We start from the raw sequence: 21,494 nt of genomic DNA on the forward strand, positions 1-21,494 counted from the left end.
TATTCCCACTTTAGCCAAAGAAAAAGAAAAGTCTATGAAATGTAAACAAGTTGGACAAAAAGGTGAAGACACTAATATATATTGCAAATTGTATTTTCGACAACGAAAATTATTGGAAGTTTCAATCCAATAACGAAAATGCGACAGACTTTACATGATTTAACTAGGTTAAACCAAACCCAACCCCCCCCCAAACAACAAAAATAATCTTTCATATTGCAACATGATCCCTTTAGGATTTCAAAATATTTATGTAACCTCCGTGGTTTCATGTAATATGAAAAATGGACAGGAAGCACCAATAGTTACACTGATTAAACCATACATAAAAACGTGTGTGATAAAATCAAAATATCTATTTAAATTCCCTACGATTTGCATGAATATTCAATTTAGCCCTCAATAGTTTTTGCTTTTAACCACATTATTCTCGTATGATTTTATGTACGGTGGTTAAAGTGTTGATTGATTTAGTATGCTTAAATAAGGACACTACTAGTAACTCAAAATATTATGGGATTTATTTTCTTTCCAATTTTCACTTTACATGAAATCACATGAGATTTATGTGGGTATTTAGCAATATTAGGTCGTTTATGTGACAACAAGTGAATCCACGGGGGATTATGTATAATCTATCCTTTTAACTGTATCTAGAGAACTCTTTCTCAGACCAGTATGAACTCTGAACTACTAGGTAGGGATTCAGTCTGGGTCCACTTTATTCTTCTCCACATTAGTCAAATTCCAATTATCCTCCACAAGTGACGTTGTTCGATACCTTTAGCATCTATTGACTATAGAATCTTGGTTACAGGCCAGTCAGCTGATGGTTCACGACCAGGCGACTTGGTTGTAAGACTTGCCAAGGTCAAGTTTTCCCAGGCCATAAGTTTTCCTGGCTTATACAACTTTCATGATCCCTCAAACAATACTTAATTTGGCTCCTAATCTACCAATCTAGTTTGTAGGTTGTTAGCCTTTTACTCTTTTGATGCCTTCCTTTGAAATGATCTCCAGAAATTTGTTGTTCCACTTCAAATATTACATGCTTTGTTTGCTTAGCTTCCATACCATTGAATATTGTTGTTCCACTTCCAACGACACAGACCCCTGGAACTATCTTGACTCTTACTGTGGAAATATTACATACAATCCTAACAGTCCTTCCGGCAGCATTTACAGAGCCAATCTGAATTTCTTGCTTTACAATCTGTCTTCGCATGCATCTCGGACAGACAACAATGGCTTCTATAATTTCAGTACTGGCGATGACCCTTCAAACAAGGTCTATGGCCTCTTTCTCTGTCGAGGTGATGTCAACACTGATGTTTGCAAAGAATGCGTCGCAGATGCCCACACACGACTACTTCAGGAGTGCCCGAATCAAACAGCTGCTATTGTTTGGTATGACGAGTGCTTGGTACGTTTTTCTGACCAGACGATCTTCTCCAAGGCTGATTTGGGAGAGAATGTGACTAGGCGCAATCCATTCGATGTCCCTGGACCTGACTGGGACAAATTCAAAATGGTATTGATCAATTTATTGCATAACGCTGCGGATGAGGCTGCAAATCATACCATGGGCAAAAAGTTTGCTGTCCAAGAAGGCAATTATTCCACTGATCAAAAGAGATTGTATACCCTTACGCAGTGCACACCAGATCTATCCCCTTATGACTGCAAAAGTTGCCTCAGAGAGGCTATAATGGATGTACCCGCGTGCTGTTCCAAGAAGCAGGGAGGGAGAGTACTTTATCCAAGCTGTAATCTGAGGTATGAGGTCTCCAGCTTCTATGATAATGTATCCTCTGCCTCGCCAAACTCTCCTGGCGGTCCTCCTCCTAATTCCACTGAAGGTAAGTTCTGCAGCCTTGCTATGGCCGTCTCTTCTTGGAATTGGTGTTGAATACAATCTTAATTCTTACAATTTCTTGTTTGTAGTAAATTCTAGGTCGAAAATGAAAAGCACTAAATTTACATCCTTCATTTTAAATTCATACCTTTGTTATTGGAATTAATATTATTGAAGTTAGTAGAATATGTAAATATAGGATGATGGGTGTGAATTCACTTTCAAACGAAAGGAGACCACCACGTAACTTAATGAATTTTCTAAGTCAAATTTTAGTTGAATACGTAACAGTAAGATTTCCGCATCAGCACATCTTACTGATCACATGCATCATCATTTGTAATTTATGGAAGATTTTAAGTGGTCATACTTCTTAGGACAGTAAATTTAGTCTTTTTGCAAGCATTAGCACTGTAATAACTATTGAATATATGTTGAAGTAGAATTGTTATGGACATTACGGAATCCCTTTAACTGTGATGGCCTGACGTGCATTACGTTTTTATTTAGTTATCTATCCATTTATCTATTATATGGTTTTTAAAAATCATATACTTATGTTATAATTTTATTTTGATTGGTTGATCAGCATACATGAAAATAAAGTGCATTTGAGAAAGTTTTTGCATTCAATTTGCTAGAAACATTTACATAGTGTAAAAGGGCTCAAGTTCATGGAAAATTTTGCAATGATTAATCAAATGGAAAAAGTTTGGTATTTTTAATTTAACTTTTGTGTGTAACTAAAATAGTACATGAGTTATATTATGGGGGGTATTGATTGCAAAATTACGTTAAAAAAATGAAATTTCTATGGCATAATGCAAAGAAGAATCCATTTTAGTTTTTCCAATTTTAGACAAAGACATTCAAGAAGATCGAGGATGTATTGTAAGCATGTAAAAGATTTTCCGTTATAGTGCAATATAATTTGTTTGCTAGTTTAAAATCTGATATTAAATAAGTAAATTAATGGTACTTCTTCGTGGTTTAATGTTTTGCCTCTTAACCTCTTGTGGTTTCAAAATCGCAATTTTACCTTAGTTGTGCTTTGGTAACGAGGAGGTTGGCTCATGAACTAAAATATTAGGGATATATATGTAATTTTACTATCAAAATAAAAAATAATATATATATATATATAATTGAGTTGGCTCATGAACTATCGAGTTGAATAGCTTTGAACTCGAGTTCGAATTCGAGTTCGACTTGATTAGGTTGAGCATGCCTCGAGTTTGATGTTGATTGAGCTCAAGTTATCATGAGCAACACATCGAGCTCAAGTCGAGCTTTGAATTGAGTTGCTCGTAAGCGGTTCGATTCGTTTATAACCCTACCAATGACTCGACCATCCGGCCGAAAGGATTTCCAATTTGATTGAAGAATGAGTTGGTCCGATCAAACCTGTTTGACATGGTGGTTCAATCAGAGAGTTCGGTTTTCCAGTTGATTGGGTTCTTTTTTTTAATACAATTGTGGATCATTGTTTTTGAAATAAAGTGTAATATAATTTTTACTAGATTTGTATGTTGGATTTCCACTTAAATGTGTAAAAACTTTTACTACTTGCTTAGTTTTTACTTGATAATTAAATGTTTTATTAAATAAACTTGTTTACTTTTTTGTTAGAAAATTAATTCTTTTAACTTTCAAACTTACAATATTTGAGTTGTTAAAAACTATTTTATTTTTGAAAGATAAAATAATAAAAATGATGCTATACCTTTGAAAATAAGTGATACAATTTTGTTATATATTTGAATGTGTTATTTATTTATGTACAAGTACAGTAAAATGAAATTAAATCTTCTATTAATATTTGTATGTTCACTGTATATCATTCAAAGTATAATAATTAGTATCTAAAAGTACTTTATTGCTATTTTATATTTGTAAATATTAATTTGCATATCTAAAAGTACTTTACATGAAGAATATTAGTCCCTCTGTTTGATTTCTTGTCCAATTGAGTTTAATAACTATGCATATTGCCATGTATTCTTCATGTAGGGTCATAAAAAATCAAAATGGAATAACTAAAAACAAATACATGACAAAAGAACAAAAAACACAGCAGAGGAAACACATCGTTGGATGATTTCCCACCTCAGATTCGTGGTCTTCTGAAAGCGAAGGAAACTTATGCTATCCAATTTCACAGGACCACAGATGCGTGGTGCGAAATCATCCAACGAATAAGAAATAAGGATTTGCACTTCTACACAAGGCTACAAGTGCATAGGCTAAAGAATTTTTGGTGATTTGTCTCTCTTCTTCATTTGGTAAATAATTTTCTTCAACCTTTGTTCTTCTACAGCAATTTGGTAATATTTGGCATTGTTCTCATTTCCTTATAATCACTGGGTCTGGACAGCATCGCTTACAATGGGTAGTCGTAATTTGGTCCAAACACAGTTAAGCTTGTATATGTTCAAACCTTAAGGGAGTTTCTTAATATTAATCAATAATATTGAAAATCTCTCTTCATTTACCATCAACATGAAGCATGTGAGGCCAAAAGGTGGTGAAAAACTTTCAAAAAGAATTGAAAAAAAATTATTCTTTCAAATAATGTGTTTTTGCATAGCTTTTTGGGTTAGGCTCTTCTCCATTAATTGAAGAAAATTTTTTCTCCATTACACCTAAGTAAACATGGTTATACTACTATTTTTGAAATAAAAGGTCATCCAAATTATATTTCTCGTGTTGTTTAAAGTATATTAAAAAATTCAAATTAAATTGATTAAATTTTAATATTGGATCAAACTTTACATTTTTTATTATAATTTTGGCCCATATTGCACCGTCAAAGTGTTTTGTACAAATTGAATGACAAAAAATTCATAAATGAGAATGAATTTTAAGTATGTTGATCAACTTGTGGAAGCAAAATTACTGACATAAATTTAGGCACATAAATGGTGAGAAAGTAATAGAGAGGATCTCAACTCTAGCTTTTTGTCTATGTAAGGCTGTCTCAGAGTGACTCTACCTCGAAGTTTAATAAACTTGATCTCCTATGATCAGCTGACTTTGGAAGCTAAATTAAACTAACTTTCATCCAGGCAAAGGGCGAAGCCCCCTACGGATTGCTGTCCCATTAATTGGGGTTGCTGTCGTGCTATTTATCATGGCTTTAGTTTTCCTGAAAAGAAGATTGCGGAAGAGTTATGTTGCTATGGCACTGGAAACAAGTGGTAAAGTAGATTGATTAATATTACAAACACTTCAGATTTGTTTGAACAAATGAATTAAGTCTGTTTGCTTATTTCAGGTGTAGATGGAGTTGCTGATATCTTAACTGCCGAATCTTTACAGTATAGCTTAACTGAAATTCAAATTGCCACAAATAACTTCTCGGTGGATAACAAAATTGGCGAAGGTGGATTTGGTCGTGTATACAAGGTCTTTGCATGAAATATTTTGCTTTTGTGAATTTGAATATCTACACATTTAATATTTCAATTAAATTCTAGTATGCATGTTTACTCAGGGTGTACTTGGTAATGGACAAGAAGTAGCTGTTAAAAGGCTGTCAAGGAGCTCAGTGCAAGGTGCAGAAGAATTTAAAAATGAAATTGTAGTAGTCGCAAAGCTTCAACACAGAAATCTAGTTCGGCTATTGGGATTTTGCCTGGAAGGAGAAGAAAAGATACTCATCTATGAATTTGTTCCTAACAAAAGCCTTGACTACTTTCTCTTTGGTGAGTTCAATCTAGACATACTTATAGTAATTTTTTGTTGTTCCATGTGATCTTATTCTATTTTACTTGACTTGCCATTTTATGGAAATGACGGACAAATTGCCTCTAGACAAATGTTTAATTCTAGTTTAGACCCTTAAACCACAGACGCACTCAAACTTTAGTTCTTAAACTTTAATTTTGGATACTTCACCTCCTAAAGCATCACATTTGTCACACATCATTACAATCACTCACTCAATTGTAAAAACTAATGGAATAATGGCAAGTAATGATCAAAGTGGGATGGAATATTCCATTTGTTTTAATGATTTCATTAATAATTATACTGAAGTGGGACAATGTGAAGTGTCCACAATAAAAATTTGAGAACTAAACTGAGAGTGCATTTATATTTTAAAAGCTAAAAATGTAATTTACCTATTTGATTATGCTTTCTGGAATTTTTGATTTAATAATTCTCAATGCTAGCACAATATATTGTGTTTAAATTTGCGTAGATCCAGAAAATAAACGATCATTGAACTGGTCAAGACGTTACAATATCATTGGAGGTATAGCAAAAGGACTTCTTTATCTGCATGAGGATTCTCGTCTAAGAATTGTTCATCGCGATCTCAAAGTAAGTAATATATTATTGGATGGAAATATGAGTCCAAAGATAGCAGATTTTGGCATGGCAAAGATTTGTGGAGTTGATCAATATGAAGGAAACACAAATAGAATTGCTGGGACAATGTAAGTTTTGCTCCCATACTATCCTTTCTCACATAATATCACTTTGAATCTTTCATGGAAAATTATGTACACCTCCATTTGATTGCATCATTCGGATTTTCTTTGTACTAATTATAACAATCATTGTGGCTTGTAGTGGTTATATGGCTCCTGAATACACAAGATGGGGTCAGTTCTCAGTAAAGTCAGACGTATTTAGTTTTGGGGTTGTAATTTTGGAAATTGTGACGGGCAAGAAGAGCAGTGACTTCCATCAATCTAGAGATTCCGAAGACCTTCTTAGCTATGTAAGTACAAATTGCAAAACCTTTGCTATAGTCGTTACTTTTCTTCTTTTTTTTTTTTTGGTGTTTGCAGAACTGGGGAGGAGGATTTGATATTGGCACTCCTAATTTTCAACCTTTTATCTTTTATTTTTTTCATTATTAAATTCACCTAAACTTGCAATACCATTTTTTGTGTTAGGATTGGTCCAGAAATAAACAAACTAAAATTAAAGCAAATTAGGCGGTATAACCGACCATATAATATTTAGGCGGTAGACACCAGTTATCTAATACTTAGGCGGTAAAACCGATCATATAAAAGGGTTTTGGCAGTCCAATAAAAACAAATAACAAAGCAAAATAAAAGACACCGAAATTTACGTGGTTCGGTCAAATTGACCTACGTCTACAGGCGGAGGAGAAGCAATATTTCTATTATGAAGAAGATATACAAAAGCCGTAGGAAAGTGGTTCCTATACCAAAGAGGCACCTAATACTAAAACACAAGAGAGTCCAAAGTATTTTTACTTCAAAAGGCTTAATGACCCAGAGGCCCAAATAGCCCACTAATGCTCTCTTGATTTGGTACAATTAAAACCTTCAATAGGCCCTTCTATTTATAGGCTCTCCAAAGGAGCCTTTCCTTCCGTTTGGCTGATGTGGGACGAAGCAAAGCATAAAGGTCAACAAATCTCCACCTTGATGAGTCCCCAACATCAAGAGATTATAAACTTGTTCCACCTTCTTCATATAAGCCCCAACGGGCCATATCACAAACAATGAACACCAATCAAGTCCAAGCATTGATTGAACTTGTAAATTGGAAAAGGTTTTCATAAACATGTCAGCAGCATTCTCCTTGGTATTGATCTTTCGAACAAGGACTTTCCCTTCAGTAATGATATCCCGGATAAAGTGATATTTTATATCAATGTGCTTTGTTCTCTCATAATACATCTGGTCTTTAGTCAAGTGTATAACACTTTGACTATCACAGTGAATAACGGTAACCCCCTGATGTAGATTAAACTCGCCAAATAATCCCTTCAACCACAAGGCTTCTTTGATTGCCTCGGTCACTGCCATGTATTTTGCCTCCGTAGTAAATAGAGTCACAAAGGGTTGTAAAGTAGCTTTCCAACTGACTGCACAACCCCCCAATGTAGAATACGTAGTCAGAAAGTGATCTTCTTATATGAAGATCCTCGGCGTAATCTAAATCTACAAAACCAATCAGAGTGATTTTATTTCTTCCAAACTCCAAACAAGCGTTTGAAGTTCCTTGCAAGTATCTGAGAATCCACTTCACAGCTTGCCAATGTTCTTTACCTGGACAAGACATATATCTACTAACAACACTGACTGCTTGTGAAATATCCGGACGACTACAAATCATTGCATACATAATACTTCCGACTGCACTAGAGTAAGGAATCAGTGCCATATAATCTTTCTCTTCATCTAACTGTGGTGACTGACCAGCAAATAACCAAAAATGGTTAGCAAGAGGAGTACTTACAGGTTTTGCATCTTTCATGCCAAAACGCTCCAAGACTTTCTTCAGGTAATTTTCTTGGGTCAAGAACAGCTTCCTTGCTCCTCGATCTCGCTTAATATCCATGCCAAGAATTTTCTTAGTTGCTCCCAAATTTTTCATTTCAAATTCACTATTTAACTGCAGTTTCAAAGTGTAAATTTCCGACAAATTCTTGGCAGCAATGAGCATGTCATCAACATATAATAACAAATAGATAAAAGAATCATCATCTAACTTCCGGAAGTAAACACAACTATCATACATGCTCCTTGAATAACCATGACCCAACATAAAGGAATCAAACCTTTTATACCATTGTCTCAGAGACTGCTTCAATCCATATAAGGATTTCTTCAACAAGCAAACATGGTCTTCCTTACCTTCAATCTCAAAACCCTGGGGTTGCTTTATATAAATTTGTTTTTCAAGTTCGCCATGTAAGAAAGCTGTCTTAACATCGAGCTGTTCTAACTCCAAATTATACATGGTAACTAAAGCAAGCAAAACACGAATAGAGCTATGTTTAACAATAGGTGAAAACACATCATTAAAATCAACACCTTGTACCTGAGTATAGCCCTTTGCAACCAATCGTGCTTTATACCTTACATTTTCAACCGCTGGAATACCTTCCTTTTTCTTGAAAACCCATTTGCATCCAACAATTTTCTTATCTGACGGCGGCTTTACAAGAACTCAAGTTTCATTCTGATGAAGAGATTCAATTTCTTCATTCATCACAATCAACCACTTCGCAGAATCATCACAAGAAACTGATTCTGAATAGGTGGAAAACTCACCAACTGTATCAGTTTCTTCTGTAACAGACAAAGCATATGCAGCTAAATTTGCATATCTTCGTGGTGGTCCAATGTCTCTCATTGGTCTATCTCTAGCTATGGAATACTCCTCTTCTTCTGAACTATCTTCAACAATAGATTCAGGTGCATCTACTAGCACTTGTTGAATAGAAAATTTGGTCTGAGAAGGATCAGAACTACCAATATCAAGCTCCACCTGCTTCTGTGTACTATCAGTAGTACAAGGATTAAAAGACTCCTTCTTGGAAGATAACGTAGACAATTTATCAAAAGTAACATCTCTACTGATCACAAATTTTGGAGATTTGAGATCAGGACACCATAATCTGTTTCCTTTCACCCTAGAAGCATACCCAAGAAAATACACTTTTTAGCCCTAAACTCCAATTTTCCATCATTCACATGCATGTATGCCGGACACCCAAAAATCTTTAAATTGGAGTAATCAGCAAGAATACCTGACCAAACTTTCTCACGAGTTTTGAAATCAAGAGATGCAAAAGGAGAACAGTTGACAATATAACAGGCCATATTGATCGCCTCTGCCCAAAAGTCATTTGTTAACCCTGCATTGGACATCATACATCTCGTTCTCTCCAAAACCGTTCTGTTCATACGTTCGACTACACCATTTTATTGAGGCGTCATTCTGACAATGCGATGCCGAACAATTCCTTCATTTTTGCAGAATCTATCAAATTCGCCTCCACAAAATTCCATGCCATTATCTGTTCTCAACCGCTTAATATGTTTTCTTATTTGTTTCTCAATCAAAACTTTTCATTGCTTGAAAGTTAGGAAAACATCATTTTTATGGTTAAGAAAATATACCCAAACTTTCGTTGAATAATCATCAATGAAAGTCAACATGTACCTGGCACCTCCTTTAGAAGGAGCACGAGAAGGCCCCCAAAGGTCTGAATGAATGTAGTCCAAAATTCCTTTTGTCCTGTGAACTGCCGGCAACTGGAAGCTAACTCTCTTCTGCTTTCCAAAAATACAATATTCACAAAATTCCATCTTTTCAATATTCTGGCTACCAAGAAGACCTCGTTTACATAAAATAGATAAGCTTTTCTCACTCATGTGCCCCAATCTCATGTGCCACAATTTGGTGAAATCAGAATCGGACAAAGTTGATGTTGAAACAGCAGCAGCACCTGTAACAGTAGATCCCTGCAAAATATATAAAGTACTAGATTTGTGTGCCTTCATAACAACAAGAGCACTTCGACTGATTTTGAGAACTCCACCTCCAGCTGAATACCTGCACCCAATAGACTCAAGAGTACCCAAAGAGATGAGATTTTTCTTTAAATCTGGAACATGTCTAACATCTGTGAGCGTCCTCACAATACCATCGTACATTTTAATTCGGATTGTGCATTTGCCAACAACTTTACAAACAGCGTTGTTACCCATTAAAACAACTCCATCTTCAGTTGATTCATATGTTGAAAATCAGTTCCTATTGGGACACATGATATGAACAACCCGAATCTAAAATCCACTCATTGTTAGATTTAAAATTATTTTTTATTGCATAGAAAATGGTTCCATTATTCTCATCAACTACAATACTAGTCTCGGTGGTCTCACTCTTTTTCTCCTTTTGCTTTTCTTTATTTTTCAATTTAAAGTAATCAGAGATAACATGGCCCTTCTTTTTACAATAGTGGCACACCACATTTTTATGTCTGGACTTGGATCTACTTCTTTTTTCTGTGTTTCTCTTTTCAGATCTACCGCCAACAAACAAACCATTGGCTTGACTCCTACTAGTTTTCCCAGTAATATCCCTATCTATCTGCTCTTTAGATTTTAATGTAGATTTAATTTTTCGATACGAAATTATTTCCTTTCCATAAATCATAGTATCACGAAAATGCTTAAAGGACTGGGGAAGGAAACACAAAAGTAATAGGGCCTGATCTTCATCATCAATTTCGAATCTATATTCCCCAAATCTATAATAATATAATCAAATTTATCAAGATGGGAGAGTATAAATGTACCTTCAGACATCCGAAGCATATACAAACTTTGCTTCAGATATAGCTGATTCCCGACAGTCTTTTTCATATAAAAGACTTTCAATTTATCTCACATAGTCTTGGCCGAAGTCTCCGTTGCTACCTCACGCAATACCTCATCGGAGAGATTTAAGATTATGCTGGATCTGATCTTCTTATCCATCGCAGCAAAATTTGCATCTGTCACATCCTTTGACTTTTTCTTGATTCCGTGTATCGCTAGGTCAACTCCGTCTTGAACCAAAATGGCCTCCATCTTGAGTTGCCACATGCCGAAGTTGACATTCCTGTTGAATTTCTCGACAACCGTCTTTGATATTGTCATTGTTGCCACAAAATCTATAATCTAAAGTTTGTCTCAAAAACTAGTAAAAAAAATACGCAAATTTCGTGAGCGAGTCTCACAGGATGAGCGGGCCCCACGAGATGAGCGGGTCCCACAGGTTGAACGGGCCCCACCAAATGAACGGGCCCACAGGATGAATGGGCTCCACGAGATGAACGAACCCCACAGGATGAATGGACCTCACGAGATGAACCTGTTTTACAAAATATATCAACCAACTCTGATACCAGTTTATTAGGACTGGCCCAGGAATAAACAAACTAAAGTTAAAACAAATTAGACAATATAACCGACCATATAATGTTTGGCAGTAGACACCAGCCATATAATACTTAGGCGGTAAAATCGATCATATAAAAGGGTTGTGGCAACCCAATAAAGACAAATAACAAAGTAAAATAAAAGATACAGAAATTTACGTGGTTCGGTCAAATTGACCTACGTCCACGGGTGGAAGAGGAGCAATATTTCTATTATGAAAAAGATACACAAAAGCCATAAAAAAATGGTTCCTAGGCCAAAGAGGTACCTAATACTAAAACATAAGAGAGTCCAAAGTATTTCTACTTCAAAAGGCTTAATGACCCAAAGACCCAAATAACCCACTAATGCTCTCTTGGTTTAGTACACTTAAAACCTTCAATCGGCCCTTCTATTTATAGGCTTTCCAAAGGAGCCTTTCCTTCCGTTTGGCCGATGTGGGATGAAGCAAAGCATAAAGGTCAACATTTTGTGTGAACCAGACCAAAATGGCACGATAATTTATGAACTACCTGCCCTAAATAAATACGTATTTCTGTTTATGTGCTTCTCATGGAAATTTTTAGATGTCGGATGCAAGACTTGTCATAATTGCTATTCTTTCTCTCGTTTGTACGTTGGCACACACTCAAAGTAGAGTACTTGTAAACTTCAGTAAAGACCATTGTACTCTTTCCCAGGTTATACTTAACTACAATGATGGGAAAAAAGGTTGTGATTCGAAATCTTTTATGAATAAATCTTATATACATTGACCGTGTAAACACTATCACCGTTGGATTCATGACATGTGTGTAAAAGTTGAATTTGAATTTCAAATTTTGCATAATTGTTGTTCATCCAATGCTGACAACAGTGTATACACTATCAATATAAAAAAGATTAATCCATCTTTTTATATGGTTAAACTTGAAATAGAGAGTATTGAATATTGCCTATTGTGAATATTGACATTACCTATATATCTATTTAAGCTAATTGAAGTTTTAAGAATGTACACCTCATGAGTGGGATTATTTCGAAAAGGCTTGGAACCATTGGAGACGCGGCCAAACTTTAGCTCTTTTGGATTCAAGCACTGGAGATTCTTATGCTAGAAATGAAGTTATTCAATGCATCCAAGTTGGCTTACTATGTGTTGAAGAAGATGTCATTAAAAGACCAACAATGTCTTCTGTGGTCTGCATGCTCAATCCTGGTTCTGTTCCCCTACCAACTCCACACTATCCGGCAGTTTTCCGGAGCCATGGATCGGAGAGCAGGGTAGACGAGCTGAAAGTTGATCAATCCAACACTCAAAGAATTTCAGCTCCAAGCTCTGTCAATGATGCATCAATTACTGAACCATATCCCAGATGAAGGAAGAAATGGGCCAATTCTAGAAGAAAATATCAAGTTCATCATCAGCATTATGTTGTAGATTTTGAAGCATGATTCATTTACCAGGAAGGTATCTAAATTTGCCCACTATTGTTGGAAATTAGGGGATCGTTTCAATGTTTGCTTCTTCACACTAATTGACTTCTTCCACCTTAGGGGTATAAGGATGTGCTTGAAAGAAAATACAAGTTGTTGTCGCTCTTTAGATATTTTTTAAAAATAGAAGAGCAATTTTATTTATGGACATTAATCCCCATCTGATCGAACAAACAATATGTCTTGAACTTTTATCATTTGTACATAGCAAAGTTTGCTTCCAAACTGAGTCTATCAATTATATCATTGTACCAACGAATTATGAAGGATAGCCTAGGTTTACAATGTATACGTTTGGTAACAAAACCAATATAAAGGCTGTCTTGGTTCACAATTCTTGGAGTGTGTTATTAGTTAAAGGAGTTTAAAGTATATCAGATTCATCCTGATTTTGGACTTTTCCAGCATGCAATGATTTATTATCACCTAAGCTTTCTTAAGTATTCTATTGTAATAACAATAAAGTTTTTACCATAAAAATTCAATAGAAATGCAATGTTAGCCATTTTAACATAAAATTTAGATTTTAACCAAAACCTTAGTTATTTTAGTTATAAAACTAAATAATCAAACCAAATTAACTAATAAAATACACTTAAAAATACGTAAAATAAACCCTTATCAAATACCCCCACACTTGAACCATTGCTTGTCCTCATGCAATAAGAAATACAAACCAACAATGATCCAAAATTTGAAGATAAATATATGTACACAATCAATTTCATATTCTCAAAACAAGGTAAATAACAATTATGCAATCTTTCATTAATTCTCAAGTACTCATAATATCAAGTAAAGGAGAGCCAATTATACCACCATTATAACAAATTCAAGTCAATTTCTCATCCTTAACCAATTTTATACGCAAGTAACTCATATGGTCAATAATATGCTTCCTAAACCCATGATCAACTTCTTATTTTTGTTAAAGAGGGATTTATTTTACTTACTCTTTGTTTTTTTTTTATGTATATATTTTAAGGGTTAAATATTACTTAAATTGTGAAAAATGCCTTTTGACGCGAAGATCGACATTTTTAGATGAAGATCACCGGTTACTCAACATTTCACATATTCAAGTTGCTTTTCATACTCTTAATTTAAGTACCGTTTTACGCAAAAGTCAACATTTGTAGATGAAGACTCCCGGTTACTTAGTACAAAAACCATTGGAGTAGAATAACTTTTTTTTTTTTTGGTAAATGATACAATAATATTCCCTCTAAAGAATAATCATGAGAAAAGTATGACACTTATTGACCATATTAATTTCTTATCTTATAAAATCAGATAAAAAGAAGAATTTTTTTATCAAATATGCAAAATGTAGGCATAATTTTCTCCACTTTACAAGATATACTTTCCTACAAATGCAAAAATTATAATCACATAATAGTCATTTTCAAATTAAATGAGAAAAGAAGTTTCAAAACCACATATATTTATTTCAAAAGGATAAGTGACAAAATTTATTTATTTATTATGGTTAATAACATATATATGTATAAGGTTTTGGAAAAATTTTGACAGAGTCTCCCCTTAAAAGTGGACTAAAACTCCCTACCAGCAACCACAAGAAACACAATTTAAGCATAAGAATTATATCAAACACAACTAAAACCACAAGTACCACACATATTTCTCCCCCCCGCACTTAAATTACACATTGTCCTCAATGTGTAGGGAAGGAAATAAACAAAAGTAGAAAAGAAAAGAAAGAAGTACTTCCCAAGTCAATGGCTGAGATCCTTATCAGCCACTAATCACGAACCACTGTCAACATACAAGTACCTACCACATAAAAAACAAAAAAATTAAAATGAAGTTAAACAACTTAAGATCCACAAGATAAGACAATAAGGCAAGCAAATACAGCAACAAAAGATGGCATCTTTAGTGTGCCAAATCAGGCATCCCCCTCGGCATCATCGTCATCCTCTGCATCACGATTGGGTGGTGAATGAATGCCCAAATGATCTTCAATTCGGCTTAGACGATTCCTAACGTCAGCGAACTGGAATGCAAAATCCTCCATATGATCCAAAAGTCGCTGCCAATTAGTTTGTGGTGGAGGAGGAGGTGGTGCTGCAGTAGATGGTCCAGCTTCATCCCGACCATGTCTAGCCTTCTGTCTTCGCTCCTGAACAGGGCGTGGAATGTCCCCCGTGCCAATACCAAGGCGGCGAAGAGTAGTGATAGTCATCTCAGCACGTGGTGGAACATACTCCCGCCGCATGCCTTCCAATCGAACCTCAAAACGGGTGAAGATTAAAGTCAGTAGACGAGGAAATGAAAGTTTGAAGGACGTTGTCTTACGCCTCGCCGTAGACCTAATGTGGTTGATGATGATGTTTGGCAATGAAATTCGAGCATACGGGGAAGTTCGGTTGTGGAACATGTAATCAAGGAAGTAAATATCGCTCTTGCGAACCTCCGTATGCCCCGTGTTCTTTGGGACGACATTGTGAGCCATCATGTAAATGATAAGCCGATGACGAGGTTCAAAGACATTTGCCAAAATGGTCTCCTTCCTTGTAGAGCAAAAAGGTTGGTACTCAAGATCAAACCTAGTCATGGCCAGCGAGGGATCCCATCTCCTATTCGGGGGAACAAACTCCTTCTTCAAATCTACTGGACGGCCGTCATCCATACACCTCAAAATAGCAGCCAAATTCTGACGTGACAAGGTGATTCGTCTTCCACGCACCCAGGACTCAACTATTTCTCCACTATAGCGCGCCTTACTTTCAATGTTGGCGTAAAACTCGCGCACCAAGTCGGGGTAGTAATGGTTTGGTAGGGTGAGAATCGGAGCCCATCCTAGTTGAGCAAAAGCATCTGAAATGTTGTACATCATCTCAACTGGTGGACTGATGTGCATCTCGAACAAAAACTCCAAATTAGCACGCGCCTCATGCCACTCCTGATTCCTGCGAGTGTTGAACCTAGCACTGTCAAATACCGATTTTTCCGCTCCACGGGAGGTGCCCTCACCAGGTCGACGGTTAACTGGTGGAGGAGAAGGTGAATTCTCCTCATCAGTCACCTCCATCTCTTCATTAACCTCCCTCTCCTCACTACTAGAGGATGAAAGTACCGCTCTTCTTCCCCTTGGCATAGTACTTAAAAAAATATTTCAATTATCCACATGTACTACAACTCATTATTTGGCAACAAAAATCCAGAATTAATCCAAATAAGCTCAAATACAATTGCTCAAGTTCTAATCATTCAATGATCGTACAAAACAAGACATATTTTCTGCCTAAAGTTGCCCAAAATCACCAAATTACACAAGATATGTATCAATTATAATTTAATTAGTAAAAATAGGAACAATTATGATTATAACTATTTAGAATTAATAATAATAATATGCTTTTAGCTATAATCATATTTAGGCAAAAATTAAACTAACTAACTCACCAAATCAACCAAATTACTTGCTATACACAATGCACATGCTAAAATATCATCAACTAACCATTTTTAACCATAATTAGTCATCACCAATAGCTCAAAAACATCCTAAATCCATTTTTCAATTTCTTCCAAATATAGCAATTGTGAATTTTGAAAGCAATAATGACCAACAAATTGCTACATTTAAACATGTAAACATGCTTAAACAATCTTAATAAGCATGAATAAATTCAAAAATGGTCATATACATCATCAAATTTTCGAAAATAAAAGATGTCAGATAGCTCAGGATAAAAAAAAATATGACTTTCTAAAATCAAAAGATTTGATGAAGAAACTTACCTCAAATCACGTAGAAGGAAGTTTGGTGATGCTAAAAATATCAAAAGCCCTATGAAACAACCTCCAATTGACCTCCAATTGAAGAAATTAGAGTTTAAGAACCCTAACCTTCAATCCCTCAAAAACCTGATTTTAGGTGTTTTTCTTGGATTTTAATCGGTTAAAAAGGTTGTATGAAGCTCAAAAGGTGTTGGGTTGATGATTTCTAGCAAGATGATGGAGTAAAAATGAAGATTTGTGAGTTGGGTAGAAAGCAAGAGGAAAAACGCGTCTGCGAGATGAAGTTTGAAGAAGAAGAAATCCTGGAAATCGCGTTTCTGCAACCTATATTCAGTCACATAAAACGCGACTTTTTAGTCGCGTTTCCTGCACAAATCTTGTAGGAATGAAAACGCGGCTGTGTTGGAAAATGCGACTTTTAGTCGCGTTTTTGAGTTTTGATCCAGGCTTGAAAACGCGATTTATCATAAAAACGCGATTAAATGTCGCGTTTTGTAGCGCATTTTCATTATTCTCGTTGCAGAATTGAAAACGCGCTTCATAGAAACGCGACTTTGTGGTGCGTTTTCTTTGTAAACGCGTTTTCTGCTGCGACTTTTAGCAGAATTTCAACTTTTCAAAAATTACACCAAGTACCCCAATCACTCAAAATGCATCATAGATCATTTCTTTACCAATTTTATCGATGTGCACACATGTAAATTGATAAAAACATGCATTTTACCCCTTTTTGACGGATCAAATACATCTTTAACGCAAATCAAGGGGTTGAGTGGCTTGATCAAAGTTCGCCTTTTTTTTATCTCAAATGGTCATTCTTGCTTCCAATTGCCAACCCTATAGCACAAAAACAACAAATCAACTAAAACACTTATTCAACCCACAAAATCACACCAAAATAACATAAGGTACTAAAACATTGGGTTGCCTCCCAACAAGCGCTTTTGTTTATAGTCGTTGGCTCGACTATATCACCTCCTTTTTTCAAGGAGGCTTAGTTAACGAATAATCCACCATTTTTGGACGTGGTTGATCATTAAATGATGACTTTATAGCAAAACCACATGATTTATTGATGTAAGAAATGGAAGTGACTTACCTATCCCAAGTGTTTCATAAATATTACCATGAATATGCACCACTTGAGAACTTACCAAAGGAAATGTCATGAGAGTATCTTGGGTAGGAATACCTTTAGAACCTATACTTTCACTGCACTCCTCAAGAGAGGTGAAAAATGAGTCATTAAAACTCACCTCTTGAGGCTCAAAGTTAGTTTCAAAGGTATTATCATGTGAAATGGATATTTGCTCATTGAAATATAATTGAGATTCATCATTTTCATCCAAATGCAATCCATTTTCACATACAACATTTCCACCATTCATGCTAGGATCATTTTACAAATTATTAGAAGAAATAACTTCACACAATACATTCAATTGCTGATGTATTCTACCAAAGTGAGAAACTAATTCATCTATTCTTTCCTCAATCCTACCAAAACGGTCGGAAGTTGCATTTGCTAGCTTTTCTATTGCTAAATCAAATTGATTAGAAAAATGTTCTACAGCTAGCTCCCAAGATGCATTAGAATCATTAACTAATGGTTCACTTTCTAACTCCCAAGGTAGAGGTGCATTAGCTAACTTTTCTATTGCCAACTCCCAAGATGGTTTTGATTCATATTGGACACTTTTAGGTTGGTAATCATAAAAATTTGGAGAATCACTATAAGTACATTGATTATCCCAACCATAAGCAGGAGAATTGCTCCAATTAGCACTATATCGATCAAAACAGGGATTGTAATGCTCTAATTCATCATAATAATCCACATTTTGTGCTTGTCTACATGTATTAGAAGCATGATAACCGCCACACAAGTCACAAATCACATGATAAGAATTAAAAGCATTAACATTCCTCCCTTGCTCAATTTCATGCATCATGGTGTCCATTTGAACTTGTAACTTAATTACATCAAATTTAGCTTTTAAGCACCTTAAACCATTTTCAAAAGACATACATTCAGTAAATTCTTGGTTACCTCTGTTGAAGGAGTTTTGCACTTGCTAACCATCCATTGCCACTCTTCCACTTCTCAAGCATTGTCCTCCAAATTGACCTACCCTTCTCATCACCTAAAATTGCTTTTAAACAACTTCAAAAGCAAAATTAGTAAGAAAAATAGGTAATGAAACACATACACACATAAAACACAAAAACAACAGAAAATAACATTCACACTATAACTAATGAAACGTCTAAATTAATAAAGTTGCTATTCACACCGATATTGTCAAATCTTCCCCGGCAACGGCGCCAAAAACTTGACGGGTATTTTACATACGGGCAAGTTAAAAAACCGAATTACACCCGTTCACTGCAAGTCTACAGATCAACTAGTAGTTTAGGGTATATATCAGGTCGATCCCACAGGGAAGAGTGAACAATTACCGGTTTTACTAAACCTTCTCTATTATTTAGACTATCAATGAATTATAACAAATTTAACCTACTGAAATTATACAAAATAACAAATAAAAGCTCCTTAGGTTGTAGTATCCCTAACTACTCATACAAGTGCTATATTTGGATCATTTAGTACTACATCTAGGCTAGTTAAGGTGTAATTTCCTTATGCATTTGAATCATACTTTCGTAGTGAATCAATTATACTTATAACTAATCCATACCTATTCTCATGGTTATGAAATTAGCTACAAGTTCATTTCTTCAGTGAAATTACATGAAATGAATCACTGAAAACCACATAGGTGCACCTCTACTTTTGTGAGTGTACTCCTTATGTTTAGCACTCTTGAACTAGTGTTAAATCTCAATTTTTATTGCAGAAATAACACCTTAGATAATCACAATTAATGTACCAGATTAATCATGATTTAAAGAGTTAAAGTACTAAATAACTTGCTCAAATCATAGCAGTCAAATAGCCAAATAATAAGCACTAACAATCATAGAAAGTTCAACCAAACCCAAGACTTAAACTTTAGAGACACATATTAAACACAAAATCCAGAACTTGTATATTAACTAAACTTAAGAATCTGATACAAAAGATAAAGAGTTAGAGAAGAGATAACCCATGTCACTTGAGTTTCAACTCCTCCTTCTTCATCTCCATCTTCATCCTAATCTAGCCAATATACAAGAATGGATGAACTATACTACTCTATACTAAACAAATCTAACACACAGAAGATGAAAGAGCTACATTTCTGCACTCTCCAAGTTCTCCCGTATGTCTCTATTCTCAATATTTGCTAGCTAGAGAGAATTTGCTATCAGAAATTCCGGCTACGTATGGATGTCCAGACATCTCCCAATGTCTCTGCATAAAAACTGCTCAAGAGCTCCATTTTTCCAAGTCAAATTCCACCTTTTGATTCCCAAATCTCAACTTTGTTAGGATAGTCAATAACCAATGTTTTTGACTTGAAAATAAGCCACTTTTCTTGCCCTTTTGTCTTCTGAAGCATGTGCACCAAATTCCCTTGCATCTTATAGCTGGAAAGTGGTATGAACACAAGAGAAATGGCTGAGTCAAATTGCAGAATTTCGGCTACAAAACGCGGCTACAACTCACGTTTTGTACACTCGCGTTTTCACTTTGGCCTTACTTCAACTACGATTGTCTCCATGATACAGGCTGAACTAGCTTTTGTGTAAAACACCAAAGTTGTACCCCTTTGAGTTAGCTTTCCAATGCTATAAAAATCACCCAAATCGGAGCTATGTAGCCTAAGATATGATCGAAATACTATCACCTGGTCAAACCCTTGTTTTCAACTTTGGATAGCAGTGTTGAATTTTGGTATTCTGACTTTTTGACTGAGAAAACGGCTGAATTGGATTCAGATGTCTTCATACCAATTTTAGGTCTATCTCTTAGCTTCAAAATGGTATAAAGATCACCTCAATCCAATATGTGTAGCTCCAGATATAGTCAAAATACGAAAATGTATCAGAGTTGTCAAAGCTGACTTTTCTTGATTCTTTTGTCCTCAAATTGCATTTCTCCTTTTACACTTCATATTTAATTTTCACCACTTTAATCCATCTTCAATCATCCAAATATCTTTTCAATGCACTTCATTTGATGATTGAATCATTAAACCTACAAAATATGAAGTTTTTACCATAAAAATCCAATAGAAATGCAATGTTAGCCATTTTAACATAAAATGTAGATTTTAACCAAAATCTTAGTTATTTTAGTTATAAAACTAAATAATCAAACCAAATTAACTAATAAAATACACTTAAAAATACGTAAAATAAACCCTTATCAGGTCTTTTATCATTTTGTATAATATTCCCCTTATATGTATAGCCCTTATCCCGTATTTTCCCCTTATATGTATATTCCTTACCCCTTTGTATGAAAACATGACATTAGACTTGCATTCCCATTTAAGAATTAGAACTAAGCTAGTACATTTGCATGATTAGATTAGGGAAATTGCCCTTTGGATATGGGATATGGACGAGTTTGGCTTTCTAGCCTTAGCACGCTCGTATTCCCTCTACTAAATGGAAAATTGAGTCACGAACATTAGTCCCCCGTATCCGACATGATGCACTCCTTTAAGACATGTATATTTGTATAATTATTTTATTCCTTTTCTTTTCTTAGAGTCTCATATTTTTGCATTATTCGTGAC

The 21,494-nt window shown here is 35.2% G+C and overlaps 1 protein-coding gene across 3 annotated transcripts in view; it reads left to right on the forward strand.

The window, feature by feature from the left end:
* Nucleotides 1-785: 785 nt before the first annotated feature.
* The window catches only part of LOC113688301 (cysteine-rich receptor-like protein kinase 10), a 30,103-nt gene continuing 9,394 nt past the window's right edge, over nucleotides 786-21,494 (forward strand). Inside the window, exons 1-7 of one of the 3 annotated variants that reach the window (XM_027206100.2) lie at nucleotides 786-1,859; nucleotides 4,921-5,052; nucleotides 5,130-5,260; nucleotides 5,349-5,559; nucleotides 6,060-6,297; nucleotides 6,434-6,584; nucleotides 12,537-12,587. In XM_027206100.2, the coding sequence (XP_027061901.1) occupies nucleotides 995-1,859; nucleotides 4,921-5,052; nucleotides 5,130-5,260; nucleotides 5,349-5,559; nucleotides 6,060-6,297; nucleotides 6,434-6,584; nucleotides 12,537-12,569 (1,761 nt within the window). In that variant the 5' untranslated portion in view covers nucleotides 786-994 and the 3' untranslated portion in view covers nucleotides 12,570-12,587. The other 2 variants (XM_027206099.2, XM_072048662.1) reach the window with 2 other exon arrangements.

This window comes from Coffea arabica, chromosome 5e (genome assembly GCF_036785885.1).
Source record: "Coffea arabica cultivar ET-39 chromosome 5e, Coffea Arabica ET-39 HiFi, whole genome shotgun sequence".
In the NCBI taxonomy this organism is placed as follows: domain Eukaryota; kingdom Viridiplantae; phylum Streptophyta; class Magnoliopsida; order Gentianales; family Rubiaceae; genus Coffea; species Coffea arabica.